This window comes from Benincasa hispida, chromosome 1 (genome assembly GCF_009727055.1).
Source record: "Benincasa hispida cultivar B227 chromosome 1, ASM972705v1, whole genome shotgun sequence".
Classification (NCBI taxonomy): Eukaryota; Viridiplantae; Streptophyta; class Magnoliopsida; order Cucurbitales; family Cucurbitaceae; genus Benincasa; species Benincasa hispida.
The window spans coordinates 14,247,830-14,267,788 of record NC_052349.1 but is presented as its reverse complement, the minus strand read 5'-3'; the positions used below and the strand labels follow the sequence as shown (position 1 = coordinate 14,267,788).

General features: G+C 30.0%; 1 protein-coding gene and 1 long non-coding RNA gene across 2 annotated transcripts in view; both read left to right on the top strand.

Annotated features, from left to right (window-relative positions):
- The window catches only part of LOC120070210, a 10,537-nt gene extending 7,928 nt beyond the window's left edge, over positions 1–2,609 (top strand). Inside the window, exons 10-11 of the mRNA XM_039022082.1 lie at positions 1,665–1,766; positions 1,935–2,609. Coding sequence (XP_038878010.1) covers positions 1,665–1,766; positions 1,935–2,165 — 333 coding nt within the window. The 3' untranslated portion in view covers positions 2,166–2,609. The remainder of the gene's footprint in view (positions 1–1,664; positions 1,767–1,934) is intronic.
- Positions 2,610–9,337: 6,728 nt separating this feature from the next.
- LOC120091284 lies at positions 9,338–15,833 on the top strand. The gene is made up of 3 exons (XR_005485687.1): positions 9,338–9,657; positions 9,752–15,447; positions 15,536–15,833. It is a non-coding gene; the product is annotated as an uncharacterized LOC120091284 (long non-coding RNA).
- Positions 15,834–19,959: the final 4,126 nt, after the last annotated feature.

Genomic DNA, 19,959 nt, shown 5'->3' with positions numbered 1-19,959 from the left:
CCGTGGGCTTCTTTGTCTGAATTGGCTTGTTGAGGCTCATTTTAAGGTTAATGAGACAACAGGTAATATAGGTTGGGTCATGTGTTGGGTTGTCTCATTCTGTTAGATTCCAATAGCTCACTTGAAATTTTCTTGAAGAGCTTGATTTCTACGTAAGGGGCAATTGGCATATGTAGAAATCAAGCTCAACCGTAGCTGCTTCAAGAAAATTTCCCATCTTTTCATGTATGCCATGAAAACCATCGTTCATTGCCAAGTGTCACCAACGATTGTACATAGCTGACTGCCACCCATGATTGTACATGGTCAACCAAGTACATCGCCATTCTCCACTGCTTGCCACCGTCCATGTCCACTACACCATCTGTTATTGGCATCACACGCTTCTACTACCAGCACGTGTCGTCATCCATTGCATGTATGCACAACTCCAGCTAGATTTTATAATTGCAAGGCTAAGTTTCGATTGTCTTGAGGGCATTAGATGAAAAGGAAAAAATTTGCCTTGTACTGAATTTTGTTTTGTTTTTGTTTTTGTTTTTTTTTCTATGGGGGAAATAACAAGGTGTGTTTTATAGATGAGCAATGATAGGAACTGTATTAGGAATTGAATTGGGAATATTATTAAGATTTTAAGGGTATATTAGTAATTGGCTGGAGAAGTGTGTTGGTAATTTGTTACAAATAGAGGGAGTGAGAAAGGGAAAAATTGCATCAATTCAGGTGGTATAGGGTCAGTGATTTCAAGAGGGTTCAAGTACTCAAATTACATGGTTTGTCTTGTGTTTATTTATCTTTTATATTTCATTTATCTTTTTGGGTGTTCTGTTTGGCTTGTTTTATTAGCCTACAGGTTACAATTCCCCGAAAGAATGTCCACCCTACATTATGTCATATCACAATCACAACTACATCCAGTTAAGTGGGACAGATCAAAGGTCATAGGTCGAAGGTCAAACTCCCTGTTATATCGACTAAATTTTGAGTTTTGAATTGCAACAAGAGCCTGGGTCAAATAGGCTGTACTCTGCCAACCACCGATGCTGAGTTTAGAGAGTAGTGAGCTTGAAGTGTTAATATAGTATGAAGGACAAGCTTGCAGTGCTACATGGGAATCATTTGATCTATCAGCCTAACTTCCTTTGTTTTACTCACTTAGAGGTCAAGATGTATGTGTTGATGGGTATCGATAGGCACGTGAGGCCTCCATTTTGTAATATATAGAAGGAAAATTACCAATAATAGACAAAGAGGTAGCCCTAAATTGTGAAATATGGGGCTAGGGAGTAAAAGGGTCCTAATGTCTTGCCTGTAAAACTAAAGCAAGTGAACACGAGTTGTTACGTGTACTGTACTAGGAAGGAGTGATGTGTGGGAGTGTGAAGCAAGCAAATATTTTAGCTGGGGGGACCTGAGAAAAACTCTAGTTTCATTGGGTTGTCCCAAGCTTCTTAGAATGCTGGGATATCCTGTTATTGGCATGTACACGAAAATTCTGCGTCAGTTCTGTTCTGTTATTCTCCATCTCACATTGTGAGTTTGTATAAAAGTTTATGATGTCTAATTTTTGTTACCTAGTTTGCATTTAGTTGTGCATTATGTTCTCAACTTATGATTTCTGATGTCCATAACTGGACGGTGTTCGTTCTTTCCTTTGATTGCAGGAAGTGGATATTTGGTCGTTTGGATGTTTGTTATTGGAACTGTTGACCTTGCAAATTCCGTTCATGGGGCTTACAGAATTGCAGATCTTCGATCATCTTCAGGTTTCTTCTACTCTCTTGATCTAGATTTCCATTGCCCAGGATGGTTTAAAAAGAATTTGGCACAGTGCCTAAATCTCACTTCGTAGGAAGTAAAATTGTCATTTAGATCCAATATTTAAAAGTTTAGGCTATTACCTGATCAACAATTTGTTTTTTCAATCTGAACAGATGGGTAAACGACCAGAATTGACAAATGAGCTTGAGGAAGCATTGGGATCGATAAAGGAAAGCTCAATGCCTCGATCATCTGCTCAAGAATCAGATGGTCCAGAGAAAGACCAAGAGACAAAAGCCTTCTTGATTGACTTGTTTCGTAAGTGTACTCAGGAAAACCCGAATGACAGACCGACAGCTGAAGAACTCCACAGAAGTTTGGTCGAGCATACAGTCAAAAGTTAAATCTTAACAAGAACTAGCTGCATGAAATTAATACCCTCACCCACACCATAACCTTATCCCAAATTTTGAAGCCGTAGAATGATTGTATTAGCTTTCCTGAATCCTTTAATAGTTGGTGCCTTTTGCCCCCATAATCATCAGTTAGGCTCACATGTTAATTTAGGATACAGTGGGTAGTCAGGTAGAATATCTTCATCGTAATGTAATTAAAATCCACAATTTTTTAGGCAAATTTACCCCACGTTCAAATTAGGACCTCGCCCTATTAGACAGGAGAATCAATTGTGATGCAGTTATGTAGAGAAAAGTTAAGAGGTCATTTTAGAGAACGTGGGATCCTCATTAGTTGCTGTACCTCATCATTGGCTTCAACATAATCTTATTACAATTATTTTTCCAATGCTTGTCCTTGAAAAAGCAAGTTGCTTTGACATTTTAGCTTTATGTTCTTTACAGTCCACGCGGATATCATCATAATTTTCACATTCCCTCGTTCAACCTCGTTTCCCTTTCATTTTTGTATGTTGCTTTTGATTATTTATTCAAATCAATCTCCCTACAAAATATGATGCTAACTTGACAAACATTGCAAGGTTTTGCTAGGAGCTTTGTCGACATTTTCAGAGCTCTAAATATGGCCCGAAGATGCTTATGGAACGAAATATGGTTGAAAGACCAACCTTGGGTTCGTAAGGTCATCAATATGGATGCACTCCTTGATTTTAGTTTTTGCTCTCTTTTGTTGCTTCATAGTTTGTCTCTTCTGTAGTCAAGTTTGATTATCGATGCAGGTAGATTTAATAACATTATAGTTTCAAACAAACTTAAAAATTTAGAACTAAAATAGGCTTTCGATCAAATCATCAAACCTATCAAGCATCAGAGTTCAGATTTGTAGAGTACCATTTGTAATTTTGTATTATTTTAAGCAGGCCAACTAGGGATTTTGACATGGGATTTCTCACATGGAGTGGCAGGCAGGAGCAATCACTATGCCATGCCAATCCACACTAAACATTTGGCTGAAAAAAGAAAAAGGTGACCGGCTTTCCTTTACAAGCATTAAACTGACACAGATTATTCTGAATTGGAATCTTGTGGCCGGGAGGTACCCCTAATGTTAGGTACGATTGAAGGTCTTAAATTGTTTAATAAAAGCCTATGGTAATAGTGTATCATTATTCGTCTGTGGCCTCTGCTGTTTGATTTTAAATCTTTTTTGTGTACTATAACATGTAAACAGAGGCATTGCCATTGCCATTGCCATTGCCATTGCTTCCTCGAAGCACACAGTCCCGTCTGTTCACAAAAAAAAGGACCACTCTTTTTTGCCCACAAAAACCTCCTTATTCCTGCGACACCCACCATTAAGAAAATGACCCTCTACTTTCTAGCTTCTATAGGTTTTGTTGGGAAACCCCCTTTAACTTTTATTCCTTGATTCTGATTCCCTTTCTCCTTTCACTAAAGCTTAAAGTTGACAATAAGTTTATAATGGGACTAATCAAACCATTTTTCTCTCTTGTTTTTTTTTTCCACTGAATAATTTATTGTCACTAAACTTGGTTGCTACAAAGTCTTGCAGGTTTCTATATTTTGGATGAACTTTTTGCTATTTCTATTTAGTAGAGGCAGCTATTTAAGTATCATGGTTTAAATCCTTTTAATTTCTCATGTTTCTTATTATTATATATCAGAAATGCTTTTTGATTGTGATAGTACGTGGGATTTTAGTCTAACTTGTATATGAGTGCACTAGAGTAGAGTATCTTGTTAAAGTACATATGCATATGAATTTTGGTGTATATTCGATTGTTGTTTCGAGTGATATTTGGAATTCTTTTAAAGGAGGCTCGATCTTTAATATAATTTGTTTGCATGTAATGAGTCTCTTGTCAATATTATTGTAATTTAGTACTAAAAAAAATGTTTTTTTAATTAATGATAAGTGGGTAAATTAAGTTGATAATTTTTAATTGACTTGACTTCGCTCAATTTTTCCCTCTGTTTTAGAACCAGAGGAGGCATGATAAGACGAGAGTTTTTTACTTTATCATTTTAGATATGTCAATTTTTATATCTTAATATTGACATGGAAAATATTTCAAACTTTGCTAGATGATCATACTAATAATGAATAAAGTAATGATTTGAGCATGAAAGTACATTGCTTATTTATTAAGATGGGTTATACCCTTGTGTAAAAAAATGATATTATAAAACAAAAACATCCTACAATATTTTGACTCATGGATGCTCTAAGTTAGTGTTGATTAGCATATATTTGATGTATAATTTAAAATCTTAACTTAGAGTAAGCATAACTCAACTAGTTAGAATCGAATGATTTTGGTTTATGTTTTTTTACTCTCTAAACTTTTATTTGTATTTAATAGATACTTCACATTCAAATTCTTAAAACTAACTGGTATAATATCGATTTTCTGTCCAAACAAATCTAATTTTTTCACTCTTATGTCTAACAAATCTTTAAAATTCTAAAACATATGAAACTAGATCAAGTATTTGTTGGACACTAAATTATGTTGGCCTTTTAGTTCTTAATCTCAAATTAATTAATATTTTGATGATAAAAAACTTGAATTTATTCACTTAATAATTTTAGTAATTTGAATAGTCTATTGCATAGAGTTTGGAATAGAGATTTCAATGTATTTTGAATCACTTAAATTGGAGTTCGAATGAATAAGATATGACTGAAACAAGCTCAACAGTAAAATATCTAGTTGATGACGTGACATAATTTTTCTAATCGAAGTGAACTAAGTGAATGTACCATTTGGAGTGATAGAGAAAGTGATACATTGTGGGTTTTTGACTTTTAGTTATCTTGGGTTGAATTTATTTGCATAAATTTATTATTTAAATTAGTTGTTAGTAAAAAGTTTTGTTAATTTATTTAATTGGGTCCACTTAGTGAAAATGTTTTAATTAATTTTAATAAATCCTATTCACCTCCTTTAAAGTTGTCATATCCATTCTACAAATTAAAAATTCGAGAATCATACCTGAGTTAAAAATGTGATGATCTATTTAGGACATGTTTAAAAGTTGTGAGATTAAATTTTAAGTTTAGTATATTTAATTTATTCAATCCTTTGTATAAAGATGTGGAATAAAATATTAAAGAACGTAAATTGTAGGTGTGGCTATTAAAGGTAAAGGGATCTGTGAGATCCATGGTTCCGATTTGGCGTGCCTATGCATCAAAATATGTACCCATAAAAAGGAAACTTAAGAAATCGGGAAATATTGGGATCTTGAAAGCCCTAATATTTGGTATTCTGGAAGCCCTTAATGGGCCCAGGCCCACAATCATACAGCATATGTAACTCGTGAAATTGTAGCACAGCTCAGCTAACATAAAATTTTAAAAGTGAGATCAAATTATCAATTTTTAGTATCATTTTACTTTGCCATACTCAGAGTAGCTGTTCATAGGACTTGTAAAATTATTCCTGGTGTGGCATTACATATTTTTGTAAGAAATTTGAGTAAAGGAGAAATTCATATTCTTAGGTTATATGCTATAACAAAATTTAAAAGCATCAGTTAAGTTGCAAAAATTAGATTCTTTAGGTTCTTATATTAAAGTAAGAGTAACAACATAATATAAGTGAATAAATTCTTTTAGATTGAATTAATTGGTGGGACCCATTATCAATTTTTTAATTCTATTTATAAAAGGAGTAATTGTAATCCTATTGTTTTCCAAAATCTTTATTAATCACATTCTCATTTCTTATTCATTTTTATTAATTACTTCATATTATTGCCTTTTCTCTTTCATCTTAAATGATACTCCCAATCTCTTTATCAACTATTTTATAATTTTCTCTTTCTTTTATTTATATAATCAATATTATTTCTTCTAATAAAAAATATGTATACTTATATATTCTTTATTACATGAAATCATCTTATAAAACTAATGTGTTTTTTATGGATTGTTAAAATAAAATATTTGAATTAGACAACATGTACAAATAAAATTAGTGATTCTTCTAGTAAAAATTATTTTAATTAATTTTTTTAGTTGATGTAATTTTATTTTGGTTAGTAATTATTTGTTAATATTAAATAAAGTATTCAGACACAATTCATTATTACTACCATGAATTTTTTTTTTAAAAAAATCATTATCATGAAATTTAATAGATTTAATCTCATATTCATTATTATATTGTTTCTCTCATGAAAATTATATTGATTAGTTGATGTAATTTTATTTGAATTAGTTAAATTAAATAAATTGCTAAATTAAAAAAAAAAACAATACTCTCTAATAAAATAGAAAATAAATAAATTTGAACTATTATGGATTATTATTTATTTAATGAACATTATATTTACATATTATTTAGTAATGCATCTTACTAACAACAATCTATATGATTTCCCAATCAAATTTATGACAATAGCTTATAAACAACGTCATTGAGCTAGCTTTTCTTTCCAAATCCAATTTTTCAAATAAATAACGAAAAAAGATTAACATAATTCAAATTCTGATTTCAATTAGTTTTCATTTAATTTCTATTAAATAAACGAGTCATGTCTTTCATAATATGTATTTTTTTTTATTTAATACAATAGAAATGAAAGGATTCAAATTATATACCTTTTGATGGTTAATACACATTTATATTAGTTAAGGAGGTAGACTCGTTCTGGCTTTCATAAAGTATTGTTATTCTATGAATTAACTGTTTAAAAATATTGATCCAATCAGAAGAATATAATGGGTGAAATTAAATTAAAATTAGATATTTGGATCATAGTGTAAACCCTAGAAGGAAGAAGCTAGTACCCTAGAGTAGTAGTGCATGCAGTAACAGTTCTATTAAAGTAATATCATTAATTACTTCCCACATCACCCTTTCCTCTTAAATCTTTAAATAATTATAAAAGCAACCCATTTTTTGCTTTTTACACCCTAATTTTACCATGATTCTACAATTAGACTCTGTTTTATCATTATGGCAATATGAGAGAGGGAGAAAAGAAAAGAAGATGCTTTGTTCTTATTGAAGGGATACATTATCCATCTACCCTACAACTTTACAAGAAAAATAATAAATATATTCTTAATGCAACACTTTCATAAACTTTTTTCTATCTATAATATATGCTTTCTATTTATATTAATTCGCATGGGACTAAAAAAAAAAAGATGACAAAGTAGATCAAAAGGACTATACTAAACCAGAAATTAAATTAAAGCAAACGCCTTTAATTAATTAACATCCAACCCCCCTCAAGTAATTAAAGAAAAGTCATTAAATAAAGAAAAAAAGTTGTATCAAGTGATCTCTCCAAATTGTCGTTATCAAAGAGGATGCAAAAGTTGAGTTGGCAGTTGGGAAAGAAAGATGCTCATTTAATTTGGATTTACTCATTAAATATTGTTCCTAGATAATTACAACTCAAAGCCTATTCGAGAAATTATTCAATGTGACGTTTTTAAATTAAATAACCGTTTAATTCGGGTTCAAACTTTGTTAGCACTCACAAAATATACATATGTACATACCTACATAGTTTTAGTTTAAGTGAGGTGATTCAAACTATGAATCTTTTAGGTATCCTTGACTAACTATTTGATTTTTTTTTTTTTTTTTGAAAATGAAACATATTTCATCCATATTTCTTATAATAATTTACATATTTCTTAAGTACAATAGTTGAATTTTTGACCAATTTTTTTTTTAAAAATGAAAATTATTTTTTTTAGTTCTCAAAATTTGGCTTGATTTTTTAAATCATTAGTAAAAATAGATAACAAAGGAAAATTTTTGGAGATGACTTAATTTTTTTTAAAAAAATAAAAAACAAAATGATTGTCAAACAGGACTTTAGTCATTCAATTTGATTAAGTACACTTTATATACACTTATAATATCTCCGATACGTCATCTCAATTCTCACACAAATCAATATATAGAAAAATGAGTAAAATTCGATTTGATTTTGTCGATTTGAGACTAACAGAAAACTAAACAAACAGATTAGTTTATTCAAATTGATGTTCAATAAAGAACCAAATCAATCAACTGATTTTTTATTCATATCGGTTAATCCATCAAGTTCCCGATTTGTTGCCTTTTTTTCCTTTCAATTTTTTAATTTTTGTTTTGAATGGGCCCTTTTGTAATTCTCAAATTATAATTGGACTTATTTCTCTTATTATAGATTAAAATTGGATGTTTTTGTTTTTTTTAAAAAAATTCTTTTATATTTTCTAAATGACAGACATATGTGTACTAAAATAGTTAATTTTTTTCTAAACAACAAATCTACTTGCACAATAATAATTAAAGTACTAAAAAGACCTAAGGTTTGAGTATATTTTTAAGAGTATATATATACATCGATTTAGTTCGATTTTTACCTGTTTTTCCTTTCAAAATCGGATTCGAACCAATAATATATTATTATCTCCAAATAGAAAAATCGAAGATGTCTAATTCTACCCTAAAAAACAAACTAAACTATCAAATCAGTTTGGTTCGGTTTAATTTTTAGATTTTTTCAATTTGTTGTTGCAGTCTACATAGAATCACTCAATCCCATCAATAAATCTAACCGATTGTAAACGAATCAAACTAGAGAGATTAAAGGGAAAAGATCCAAACTTTCTTAAACCCAATGGTAAAAATCAAAACAATTTTTTTAGAAAAAGAAAAGTTGAAAAGGGTTTTAAGTGACAACTAAGAATTTCCATGCAGAAACGGTCCCATTTATTGTTTTTGGTCTTTGGATTGTTGTGTGAAAGAGGTTTTCGTTAATGGTGCATCACAGTCCCTAATTAATCCCTCTCTTTCTCTCTCATATCTAGAGAGAGAGAAAAAAGAGTAAAAATTAAAATTAATTAATTAACTAATTAAAAAAAAAGGAAGAAAAGAAAGAGAAAAAAAAAAAAAGACAGAGAGAGGGTCCCCACCCCACGCCAATATAGGGTTGAAAGGCTAATTAATGCTTGAAAAACCCACTAAGCCCTTCTGCAAAAGAGCTGCATGAGGTGTAGTCTTGGCGTGATAATATTCAATTTGCATCCACTTGGGCTTAGAAAAAAAAAACTTTCAATAAGGGACCACTTTTTTCTTTATTAAAATTAAAATTAATAATTCTATTTATTTATTTATTTTCTTCTATTTATACCCATTTTCTTCAACCTCTTGCTTCTCCATCCCAAACCCTAGAATTTATTTCTCTTTTCCTTTTAGTCCAAATTATGGTGAATCACTACCAGTTGAAGCTGCCAGCATGATCTTAACTTTTCTCCCTTTTTTTTTTCATTTTTATTTTTCTTTGAGGAAAGATCAGATCATGCGGCAGTTTCACCTGTTGTTGGTTTTCCCTTTCACCCACAATCCCTAATCCCTAAATATTAGCCCTAATTTCATCTAATTCCTCTCCCTCAAAAACCCTAATTTTTCCTTTTTTTTACTTCATTTCCCTCTAAGTTAAGGTATGTGATCATTTTTCTTGTTTCTTTTTACTGGGTTGTGGTTAAAATTCCATTTTACTGTTGGATTCATGTTTTTTTTTTTTTTTTTTGGCAGAAATTAGGGTTTGTGATTCCTTCAAAGCTTCTGATCATGGTGGTGGGTTTATCTTTAAGCTCTTTCCAGCTAGGGCTTATATGGGTATCTTATTTTTTTTTTTTTGGTTCTCATTATTGGTTTTTGATTCAAGGAAAAAGGGTGTTTTCTGAAGGAAAGATTCTGCCAAGAGTGAGACCCCTAATTATTAAGATTTATGGAGTTGCAATTTGTCTGTTTCATATTGTTTTTGGGATTGATGCCATCAAGTATTTTTCTTTTTTCACATGATGTGAATTATATCTCTTTGGTTTCATTAAGAGAGAGAAGTAGAAAAATAAGAGAGAGCATTAACTATCCTTCTGCAAAAAAATTTGATGATAAGTCACAATATAACACCAGTTTTAACGGCTTTAAGGAAAACCCCTACACCAAACTCATAATTGTTTAGCTAAATTCAAGTATAGCTGATGAATAAAATACCAATTTCATTTAGAAGATTACACTTGTGATTTAAAGATATGTATATTATATATCAGTTGAACTATGTTCGGTTAGATTAGATTTCATTACCAACCAAATTATTTACCTTAATCCTTTTCAATTGGTGTCCTAATGATCCATTTCCTCTCCCTAGTCCTTCCTTGGCCATCTCTTTCTCTCTGTTTATTTGGGGCATTAATTGTTTTTTTGGTCTTTCTCTTGATGATATGTTTTTGGGCTCAACCCCTTTGAACAGTGCTTTTAACAAGTTGATCTAAAACCCAACATTAGTATTAATAAACAACTATTAATTAATGGATTTATGAACCTCGTGACTTAAGAAACTTAATTATGTTGCTTTAGAAACTTTTTTTTTTTGTTTGTTTGTTTAAAATTCTTTGAATATTACTGGTAATATGGAAATTGGATAGACATTGATGTAAAACCTCAACTCTTTATCTCTCTATCTTATTTTTGGTAGGAATCTTTTAATCTCCAACAAGGTTTTGTTTTTGTTTTTGTCCATGCACAGAACTTTCATATTTCCATTAAAAGCCACAAAAAAACAAAACAACTTTTAAAACTTAATAATAATAATAATAGATATTCAAGAAGATGGAAGATAGTTATGTACAGTGATCATGTGGAAAACAAGAAAGGGTTTTTTTACATGCCATTTCAGGCTGCCTAGGAAAAGTAGCCCTCTGAAGAAAAACACTCGATCATCTTCAGAAAAAAAATCACATATTTTCCTTTACCAGATGGTTTTTTTATCTCCTTTTTTTCTTATCTGTGATTTTTCTTTGAGAGCTATTGATGAGTAGTTTGAGCAGAGCAAGGATTACTTTCATTTATCAGTTTGGTACTCTTTGGAAGACCATGTTACATAGTGTATGCATGACATTAAATTTTCATTTCAATTTTTCTAAAATTTATATTTTATCGATATTTTTATTTTTATTTACATTTCTATAAAATTGGGACTTTGACATTTTTGTGGCATTTTAAACCTTTGAGAGTATGTACACTTTGTGGAAAAATAAGATACTGAGTACAATGTCTATACTTATTTTGTTTTGGATCTTAACTTCTGAATAGAACCGATTTTAATTAGTTCTAGTTAGTTTTTAGTTAATTACCTTGTATTATATTTCATGTGTTTTCTTTTTATAATTAAATAGATTAATGGAGTGCAATGTCTATATTAGGATTAATGTTAGAAAGTTAAATGTGTTTGTTTACCAATTTTGTGTATTAAAACCAAAATTAAATAATTACATATAACTAAATGTAAGAGAATTAAGTAGTATAATCCTGAATTGAATTTAGCATTGTTTAATATATTGTTTTGTTAATTAATTATTTAATCAGATAAAATAAAAAATTAAATAAATATTAATAATTGATAATAAAGTTTTATATTAAATAGTTAATATACAGTTACATGACAAGTGTTTGGAACTTGAGGTAATATACATGCCACGTGTTTGACTTTCCAAAGTATTTATAAGATTTCTGTTAAATAGTTTACCATACTTAATAACAAAAAATCAAAATTTGTTTTTTATATTTAGTTTGGGATTAAAATGGGTGGTTTTAGTGTTTTATTTTTTTTAAAAAAAAACTGATTTTAGATTCTATTGTTTTGAAATTTGAAAAAATGATTTTAAATTACCTTGTTAGATGAGAGAATTTTTAAATTAGTGTAATTAAAATTCTTTGCTTGGGGATGATCAAGAGGGAAACAAAATAAAAAGTTTTAACTAATATATAAGCTTTTAATCTTAATTAGGAAATTAAAATAAAGTTAAACAAGTAACTTTTTCTTGAAATCACCCATGACGTTGATAGCACAATTTATTTGACCAACGATATCACAAAAAAAAAGTTGGACCAAAATTTTGTAGCCATATACGTATATATATTATCTATTTGATTTGTGGGTGTAAAATTGTAGTCTTGGACAACTCTTTATGAAAAAGTTTTGGATACTTATATATATATTTTTTACTCCATGATTAAAGTAGTTTAAAAAAAAATGTGTATAACCTAAGATGCATCCAAGTAAACTAAAAAACCATTTGGATTTTGATTTGAGAAGAAAAAAAATCATTTTTATTTAAACATTTTTGATAAAATTGATTAAAATATATTTGAAAAACTATTTTAAGTGGTTGTCAAATACTCTAATTTATTTCAAAATGATTTATTTTTTAAATTAAATATTTGAAAATGTATTTATTTTTTAAATTAAATATTTGAAAATGTATTTCAAATCAGGTAAGAAGGTTAATGATGAACAAAAAGTTAAAAGGCTAAGCAAACTTATGTTGATCAAGTAAATTGAGAAAGCTTGAAGCTCCTTGTGTTCTTTACAAGACTTTGAAGTAAAAATTCTGGGAGTAAGAATTGGGAGAATTTTGAATTTTCTCTCTGTCCAATTTATATCTTATATATTGAAACATATATTTTTTATTTATTTAAATCATATTTAAATTTTATAAAATGTATATTAATTCAACCCAGTTGAACCTCATTTAAACTTGTGTCTCACACATAGAAGTTTTCGGTTAAATCAATATTTTAAGATTTAGTAACCATTTAGATCATGTTTGGTAACTATTTTGTTTTTTTGTTTTTTAAATTAAGTCTATTTTCTCTTCATTTATCACTGCATCTTTTTAAGTATGATGGTTGAATTCTTACCCAAATTCCAAAAACAAAAAAAAGTTTTTAAAAGCTAATTTCTTTTATTTTTCAAATTTTGGCTTGATTTTTTAAATCATTGGTAAAAAGTAGATAAAAAAAAAAAAAAGTGAAAGTAGTGTGTATAAGTTTAATTTTCAAAAACAAAAAAAAATCAAAAGTCAAATTGTTATCAAATGGTGTCTTAGTTTTGAGTTTTTATTTTTTAAAATTAAGATTATGTCATCTCAATTTATTACAATGATTTTCATCTATCTTAAGTAAAAGAGTTGAGTTTCAAACTAAATTCCAGAAATTTAGATTGGTATTGGTATTTATACTTAAAATATTGAAATTGGTTAAAATTCACGTATCTAAATACCTTTGTTTTTTTTGTAATGTCCTTAAATTTTTTATTGGATTGTTATCAAATATAGTAAAATGAATCAAAATACAAATATAGCAAAATATCATTATCTATCAGGTATCTATCATTGATAGACACTGACAGATGTTTATTAACATCTATCACTGATAGATTGTGACATATTACTATATTCGAAAATATTATTCTAACAGTTTTGCTATATAAAACAAAATTTCAAATTGAAACTTTAGGGTTTAAATATATACCATTAAACATTTTGTTTAATATGAGAGCAGTTTTTTTTTTTTAAAAAAAAAAATTGAATATGTTATTCATAAAATATTGTGTGTGGGTGCGCGTGAGTGATTTAAATTAACCGTGTCGCGATTCGGTAAGCTACGTGTCCGGAGAAAAGGGGCTTGACTTTAGGCCCAACCGATCTTGGAAAACTTAAGAAGAGTTCCTTCCTAATCACCCCATTCATCCAAAAGAGAAGGGGCACCTGAACCCCGAACCATCTTGACCTCGGCTAAGTCCGGGAAGCCGCTTCCTTTCGCCTCTGAAAGCGTCCTTCCTTCTCAATGCTCGGGCATCCATCCAATGCATTCTTTTCACTCTTCACGGGTTGGATTTCATTTTTTTCATCATCTCTAGATGTTGCGACTTCTGGCATCATCGGAAGGATCGAAACCACATTTGTGTTTGAGGGAGTTGGTGCGACGAAGTAGGGGATTCAATTCCATATATCCCGGATGCCAAGTCACTCAATAAAGTAGCTCGGCTAAGAGAGAGAAGACAAAGAAAACGACTTTCTTTTTTCATTTATAGGAGATCAAATTTCAGCGATCTCGACAAAGAGACAAAGCCAAAAAGGGAGAGGCCTTTTCAAGGTCTTTGTTAGCACTCTCTTTGAGAGCAGGCCTATATGTAGGTGGGAAGTACACACCGAATGTAGTATTAAACCAATGTTTATCGAAGTTAACGTGTACACGAATGCTCGCTTCCAACTTATAAGTTATTTTTAAATTTTAAAATACGCACTAAAAATAAAATAACAGTTATGTTGTGAATTTGAGGAGCATAACAACGCATAACGAGAACACAGAAATGAAGAAAATATTATAATAATAAAATATAAAATAAATAAATAATAAAAAGTAAATAAAATAACAAAAAATGAATTTCTCCACTTTCTCTAATCTTTTTGGATTGATCACTAATGTGTGTCTTTCAAAATCTACCAAATGCCACAGGAACAACACATGGGGTAATAGATAAGTGACACATGACCAATGAACACTAATAATGAACATCTATATCACAACTAATTTAACATATTTATAATAAGTGATATTTCCTCCGGGGAAAAAAATTGTGATGTTGACACACCAATTCTAATTGTGTCCTCCAGCCAACAAACAAAGGCCCTATTTTGAAAACCTTTATTACAAGAAAGTAGATGGATTAAGTCTAGACTAAAATAGAGCCCAAACAAAAAGAAAAAAATGTTAGAACTACAAATTAGTTCATTAGGCACGTTTGACGAATTGAATTGAGTTGGTAATTATTATTTGAAAAATTAGATTATCTGTGGAGTTAGATTTCTATATTTGAGGTGAAGAGTTGTGTTAAGTTGAAAAATTTGTGTTTGGAGTGTTGAGTTGAGTTAAGTTGAGTCGAAAAATTCGTGTATTGGGTGTTGAGTTGAGTTGAGGTATCTTAAGCTGTTTTTCTAAACGAAATTGATTTTATCTTAATTTTTTTCCTATTTTTTTAAATTTCCAACTACACGCTTACTTTCCTAAAAATTTTAACACTAAAAGATGCTTTATTCTCTTTTTTCTTCATTCTTAAAATATAACAAATTCTTACAAAGTAAACATATATTAAATACAAATTCTAAATTCAATTTTTGACTACTAAATTATATAACATGCATTTTTTTTCTATTCCTAAATACCAAACATATTCCAAACAAATGAAAAATATAACAACTACTTAGCCCTAAATAATAAAACCTAAATGTCGGGCTGCTTCTTGTTTCAGGCCCATGATGCTGAGCAGTTCAGTCCAAAATGAGAGATCGCAATGAGCCACGCCTCTCAGCTATCCCGACAGTACATGGAAAGATCCACTATCAACGATCTGTGGGAGTTCAATGAGGCCAACCAAAAATCATTTGGTAAACGAAAATTCTCTCTCTCTCTAAGCAGGTTTCTAAAAAACTCTCAACTCACTCTAAGCTTCTTTGTTCTTGCTCGATTTCATAGTGAAATAAAGAAGAGAATCAAGCATGCAAATTGAAGAAGAGAAAGAGGAAGAGAGGAGCAACAAAGCATGTATGTGGTTTCGGCTAAAATTCAAGCCTACATCTACGGGAAGGGAAGATGATTTATTGAAGACTTTCAGAGATAAGTTTTTCTTTTCTTTACAGATCTTGTACAAGACAGAATGTAAAAATTTAATTCGAAATGAATGTAACCTATATATATGTGATTACAAATCTGTTATGAAGTCTGTTAAAAAGTAAAAACTAGCCGTTGATATATTTGAGATTAAAATCTTTCACTAAAGAGCTTAAAAAGAGAACAACTTTTTGTTTTTTCTTCTTGAAAAATGTAACATATTTTCATCATACAACTTGAATACTCAGTTGCATAATAATTTTATCTACACCCCAAAGACATGTTATATTCCAATAAAATGAACATTTTCTCTAATCCCTAACTCTCAATTAATTTTAAATCAACCATAAATGTTAATTAAAAAGGAAAAATAAATAAATTCTTATCTTGTTTTTTTGCCCATCTGGGAATTCCAATTTCTATGGTTAATGTTTTTTTATTTTTTATTTTTTGGAAATGTTTGATTCCTTACATTTTACACTAATAAAATGAAATGATGTTTTTTTTTTTTTTGTGGAAACTCATTTTTTGTAAACATTTTTTATTGTTAATTTTTAAGGTTTAATCTAATTTGCCACTTGCAAATGAAATAAAAATATTCACAAAATGGTCTATGTACATAACAATGGCTAATAATGAATAACATCCGATGCATCACAACTTGTTCCCCAACAATTAAACAAAATTTGGACAAGTAAAACTTAGGTGCAGGTTGGGTTACTTCTATCTTTTGCAACCCATCCTTATGTCAAACATTTATTGGCCTATAAATTATGATTATTTTTAGTAATATACTTTTTGTTAAAGTTAATGTCTGTTAGGTTGGGCTAGAAAAATTGATTTAGGTTTCCCTCTTTCCGACTTTTCAAACTTTTAAGTGGAGTGACCCACCACGTTGAATGACAATTTTTTCCCTTATTAAATGATCATTTCAAAGAGTTAAATCAAATCTGGCTCATCTTCCCGTGGAACTTAATGTTTTCTATTCTTCTTCTCGTTGAGTTTTCTTCACCATTTTTGGAATCTCTTCTCGAAAAGACTCTTATTCCTCTGTAAAAAAAGACTATCGTTCATGGTCATTGGACGTCTTCCAATTGAGTTCATTGTTATAAGTTACCTCACGAGACAAACTTATAACAAGTACTCAACTTCATGAGAGATAGAAGTCAGTATATGTCTCTCGTGAAGTTGAGTTCATCTCTGTATTTTTTGTCGTGTGAAGTTACTGTTGGGGTTGATGCCCTAAATCTCGTAGGGTTCTATAGTTTGTAAACTTTATATGAACAAAAATTTCTGTGATTAATAATATTTGATATTTTTATTCACTTTGTCTATGAAATATATGATATTTTAGTTGCATTAACCACAAACAAATAAACTAACATCCAGGGTTATTGTTGTAGCTTAAACATGTATGTGAAGACATACAAGTGGATCATGTTTAAGTGATAACGTAAATGGTCTGTAGTATATGGATAAGGCTGAGTGCCTTATCCTGGTGACACTACGAGTATGACTCGTTTTGTAGGTGTTACAAATGTTGTAAAGTGCTACAAATGATCTACTCCTGATCATTCATGTATTAGACATGTGAGCGGGGATATTCTATACAAAGAAGTTTGTATAAGACGAACCACGAAATGTTGAGTCTCATTATATAACGCCGTTCATAATAGAGACTTTCATTTCACTAGGATGACCATAGGTAACATGACCTTAATCCTGAGTAAGTTGTGAACTCCTGCATATGAGAGCGATTCTTTGATTTACATGGGTGAGAGTGGCCAGATCGTCGACTCAACAAACCTACCATTTTGGGGATTCGTCTGGTTGGGGAGCTGGGAACTCAGCTACATAAGATGGAATTCATTCCTTCTCCGAAGTAAGGGTAAGTAGATAAATTACTCTCTTAAGGGCCGATTTCAGATCTTAAATAATGTAGTGCCACACCCTCTCTTAGCCAAAGAGGAGTTTAGTCATAGTAGAACTATGATCTATGTTCATTAGAGGGATTAGTGGTACTTAAGGAGTTAGATGTAACTATAGGGGCAAAACAATAAATTGGCCCAGCTGTACTTACAAGCAATTTGTGAAGGGTATCGTACTGTTGATTGGTTATATCCAATGGACACATGAATATATATGTGGTGCGAATAGTACATTCGTCGATCTTTAGTGCAGTGTCCGACAGTTAGCGGATGGTGGATAATGTGATTAAAGAGTTTAATCAGTTATTCACATACCATTGGAACTTCAAGCTACAGGTCCATAAAGTCCCCTTGGTAGCTTAAAGGATTTAGTTGAGAATCAGTTTTTGGGTTAATTTGAAATGTTCAAATTAGAGGGAATTTAATTATATATGATATAATTGATATAATATATATGATACATTATAGTTTAATTAGAGAAACAAATATTTGAATATGATTGAAATATATTTTCTATGAATAAGATTCATAGATGTTAAATTTAATATAAATATGATTTATATTAAAATTCATAAAATAGAGCAAAAGAACTATGATTTATATATTGTATGTGATGCAATATTAAAACTATATGTTATAAATATAATATGATAAGTCGGTTAACATATTTATTTATAATTATTTGATAATTATCCCATTTTTCTCTCTAACCACCTTAGTGGAAAGTTATTCAATTTTTATGGCAAAATGGAATAAAACAAAATATGATTTGATTATTCTAGGAGAGAAGCGTTATACGATTGAGATTTTCTACACGAAAAATTGAGAGCCTATGCGATAGACTCCTTTTACTACATGATTGGAGACTTCATCTATGCGATAAAGTTTTTTCCTCTTCCATTCGTCTTCCTCCTCCAAAGAATAAATACCCTCTAACCAAAATAATCAGGACCCACCACTCTTGGATTCTCACACCGAGAATATTAAGTAATTAAATGGTAGTGTCCTCTTTTGGTTCGAGAGTTGCGTTGTTGCTTGCTACTGTTAAAGGAGAGTTCATGCTGTTCGAAGTGTTCGTGGAAGTACAAGGGATTTACTTGAAGAAAAGTTCTTCATAGGTATAATCTTTAAACCCTTGTTTCTTATTCAAAAGTACGTTGTAATTTATGTTTTATGCATAATCTGTTCTGTTTACTATAAATGTTTATTTCAATCGCAATGGGATTTGGACGATCCGCTTCCGCTCAAAGGTTCTCTGCAAAACGAGATCTTTTAGTTACTTCACGAAACAAACTTACAACAATGAACTTAACTTCATGAGAGACAGAAGACAAGTCTCTTGTGAAGTTGAGTCCATTTCTGTCTTTTGTTTCGTGAAGTTACTTTATCCCTAATCAACAATATTTTATTCCTAACACTATCAATTGTACATTTAATGACATATAATTATACATTTTTTCTATTATAAATAAAATCTGAAACAATTATTCAAAATTTAATTCAATTGTCAATCCACTTTATAAAAATTAGAGGTTAGATTCTATACATTATAAATTACAAGACCTTTTCTAAATAGTCAATTACAAATGGAAGACCTAAAATAACAATGTAACAAAAAAAATCATGTCTAAATTATAAAAGAAACATTCAACAATAATAGATTGCAAACAAAGTTAGTTCACAATAAGCTTCAACAAAATACACTAATGCTCTAAATTATTAATCTTCAATGGTTGCATTTTTGTTACCAAGTGCCAATGTTTCTTACAAAAAGAAAAAAAAAATCATTTAATAAATAATCTCAATAAATCCAATTAATATATTTTGAATAGAAAATTAGCCTCAAGTAATGTCGTGAATGACATGTTTTGTGTATCCATAGATGTTTGTTGATTTATAATCAGCAACACAACTATTGTCTGTGCATCTTTTTCCATAATATTTTTCTAATTGAAGAAATAATCATTAGAATAACGAAATGTATTTACTCTAGAATCGAGTGAATATATGACATATTGTTTTGGTTCCTGTGTGAAGGTTATAATGTGATTTGATGAAGAAGAAGCTTTGTCCGATTTCACATTTTGTTTATGTTTCTCATTTCAAGTGGATCTTTCATTCGATTACGAGGACGATCAACGGTAGGCTTCCTCTTACTTCCACGTGCTTCTACTACATTATTTCCCTTTAAACTTGAATCCTCTATATTGCTTGCATCATTATTTTTCACCAAAATATTTTTTTTCATCTTCTCCAAATCTTTGAGCAATTGAATAAAAACGAGAAACAAATTGACTCAGTCCAAGTATGAGAAAAAAAATGAACCCACATGGACATAGGCTGAGATATGCGGATTAAACA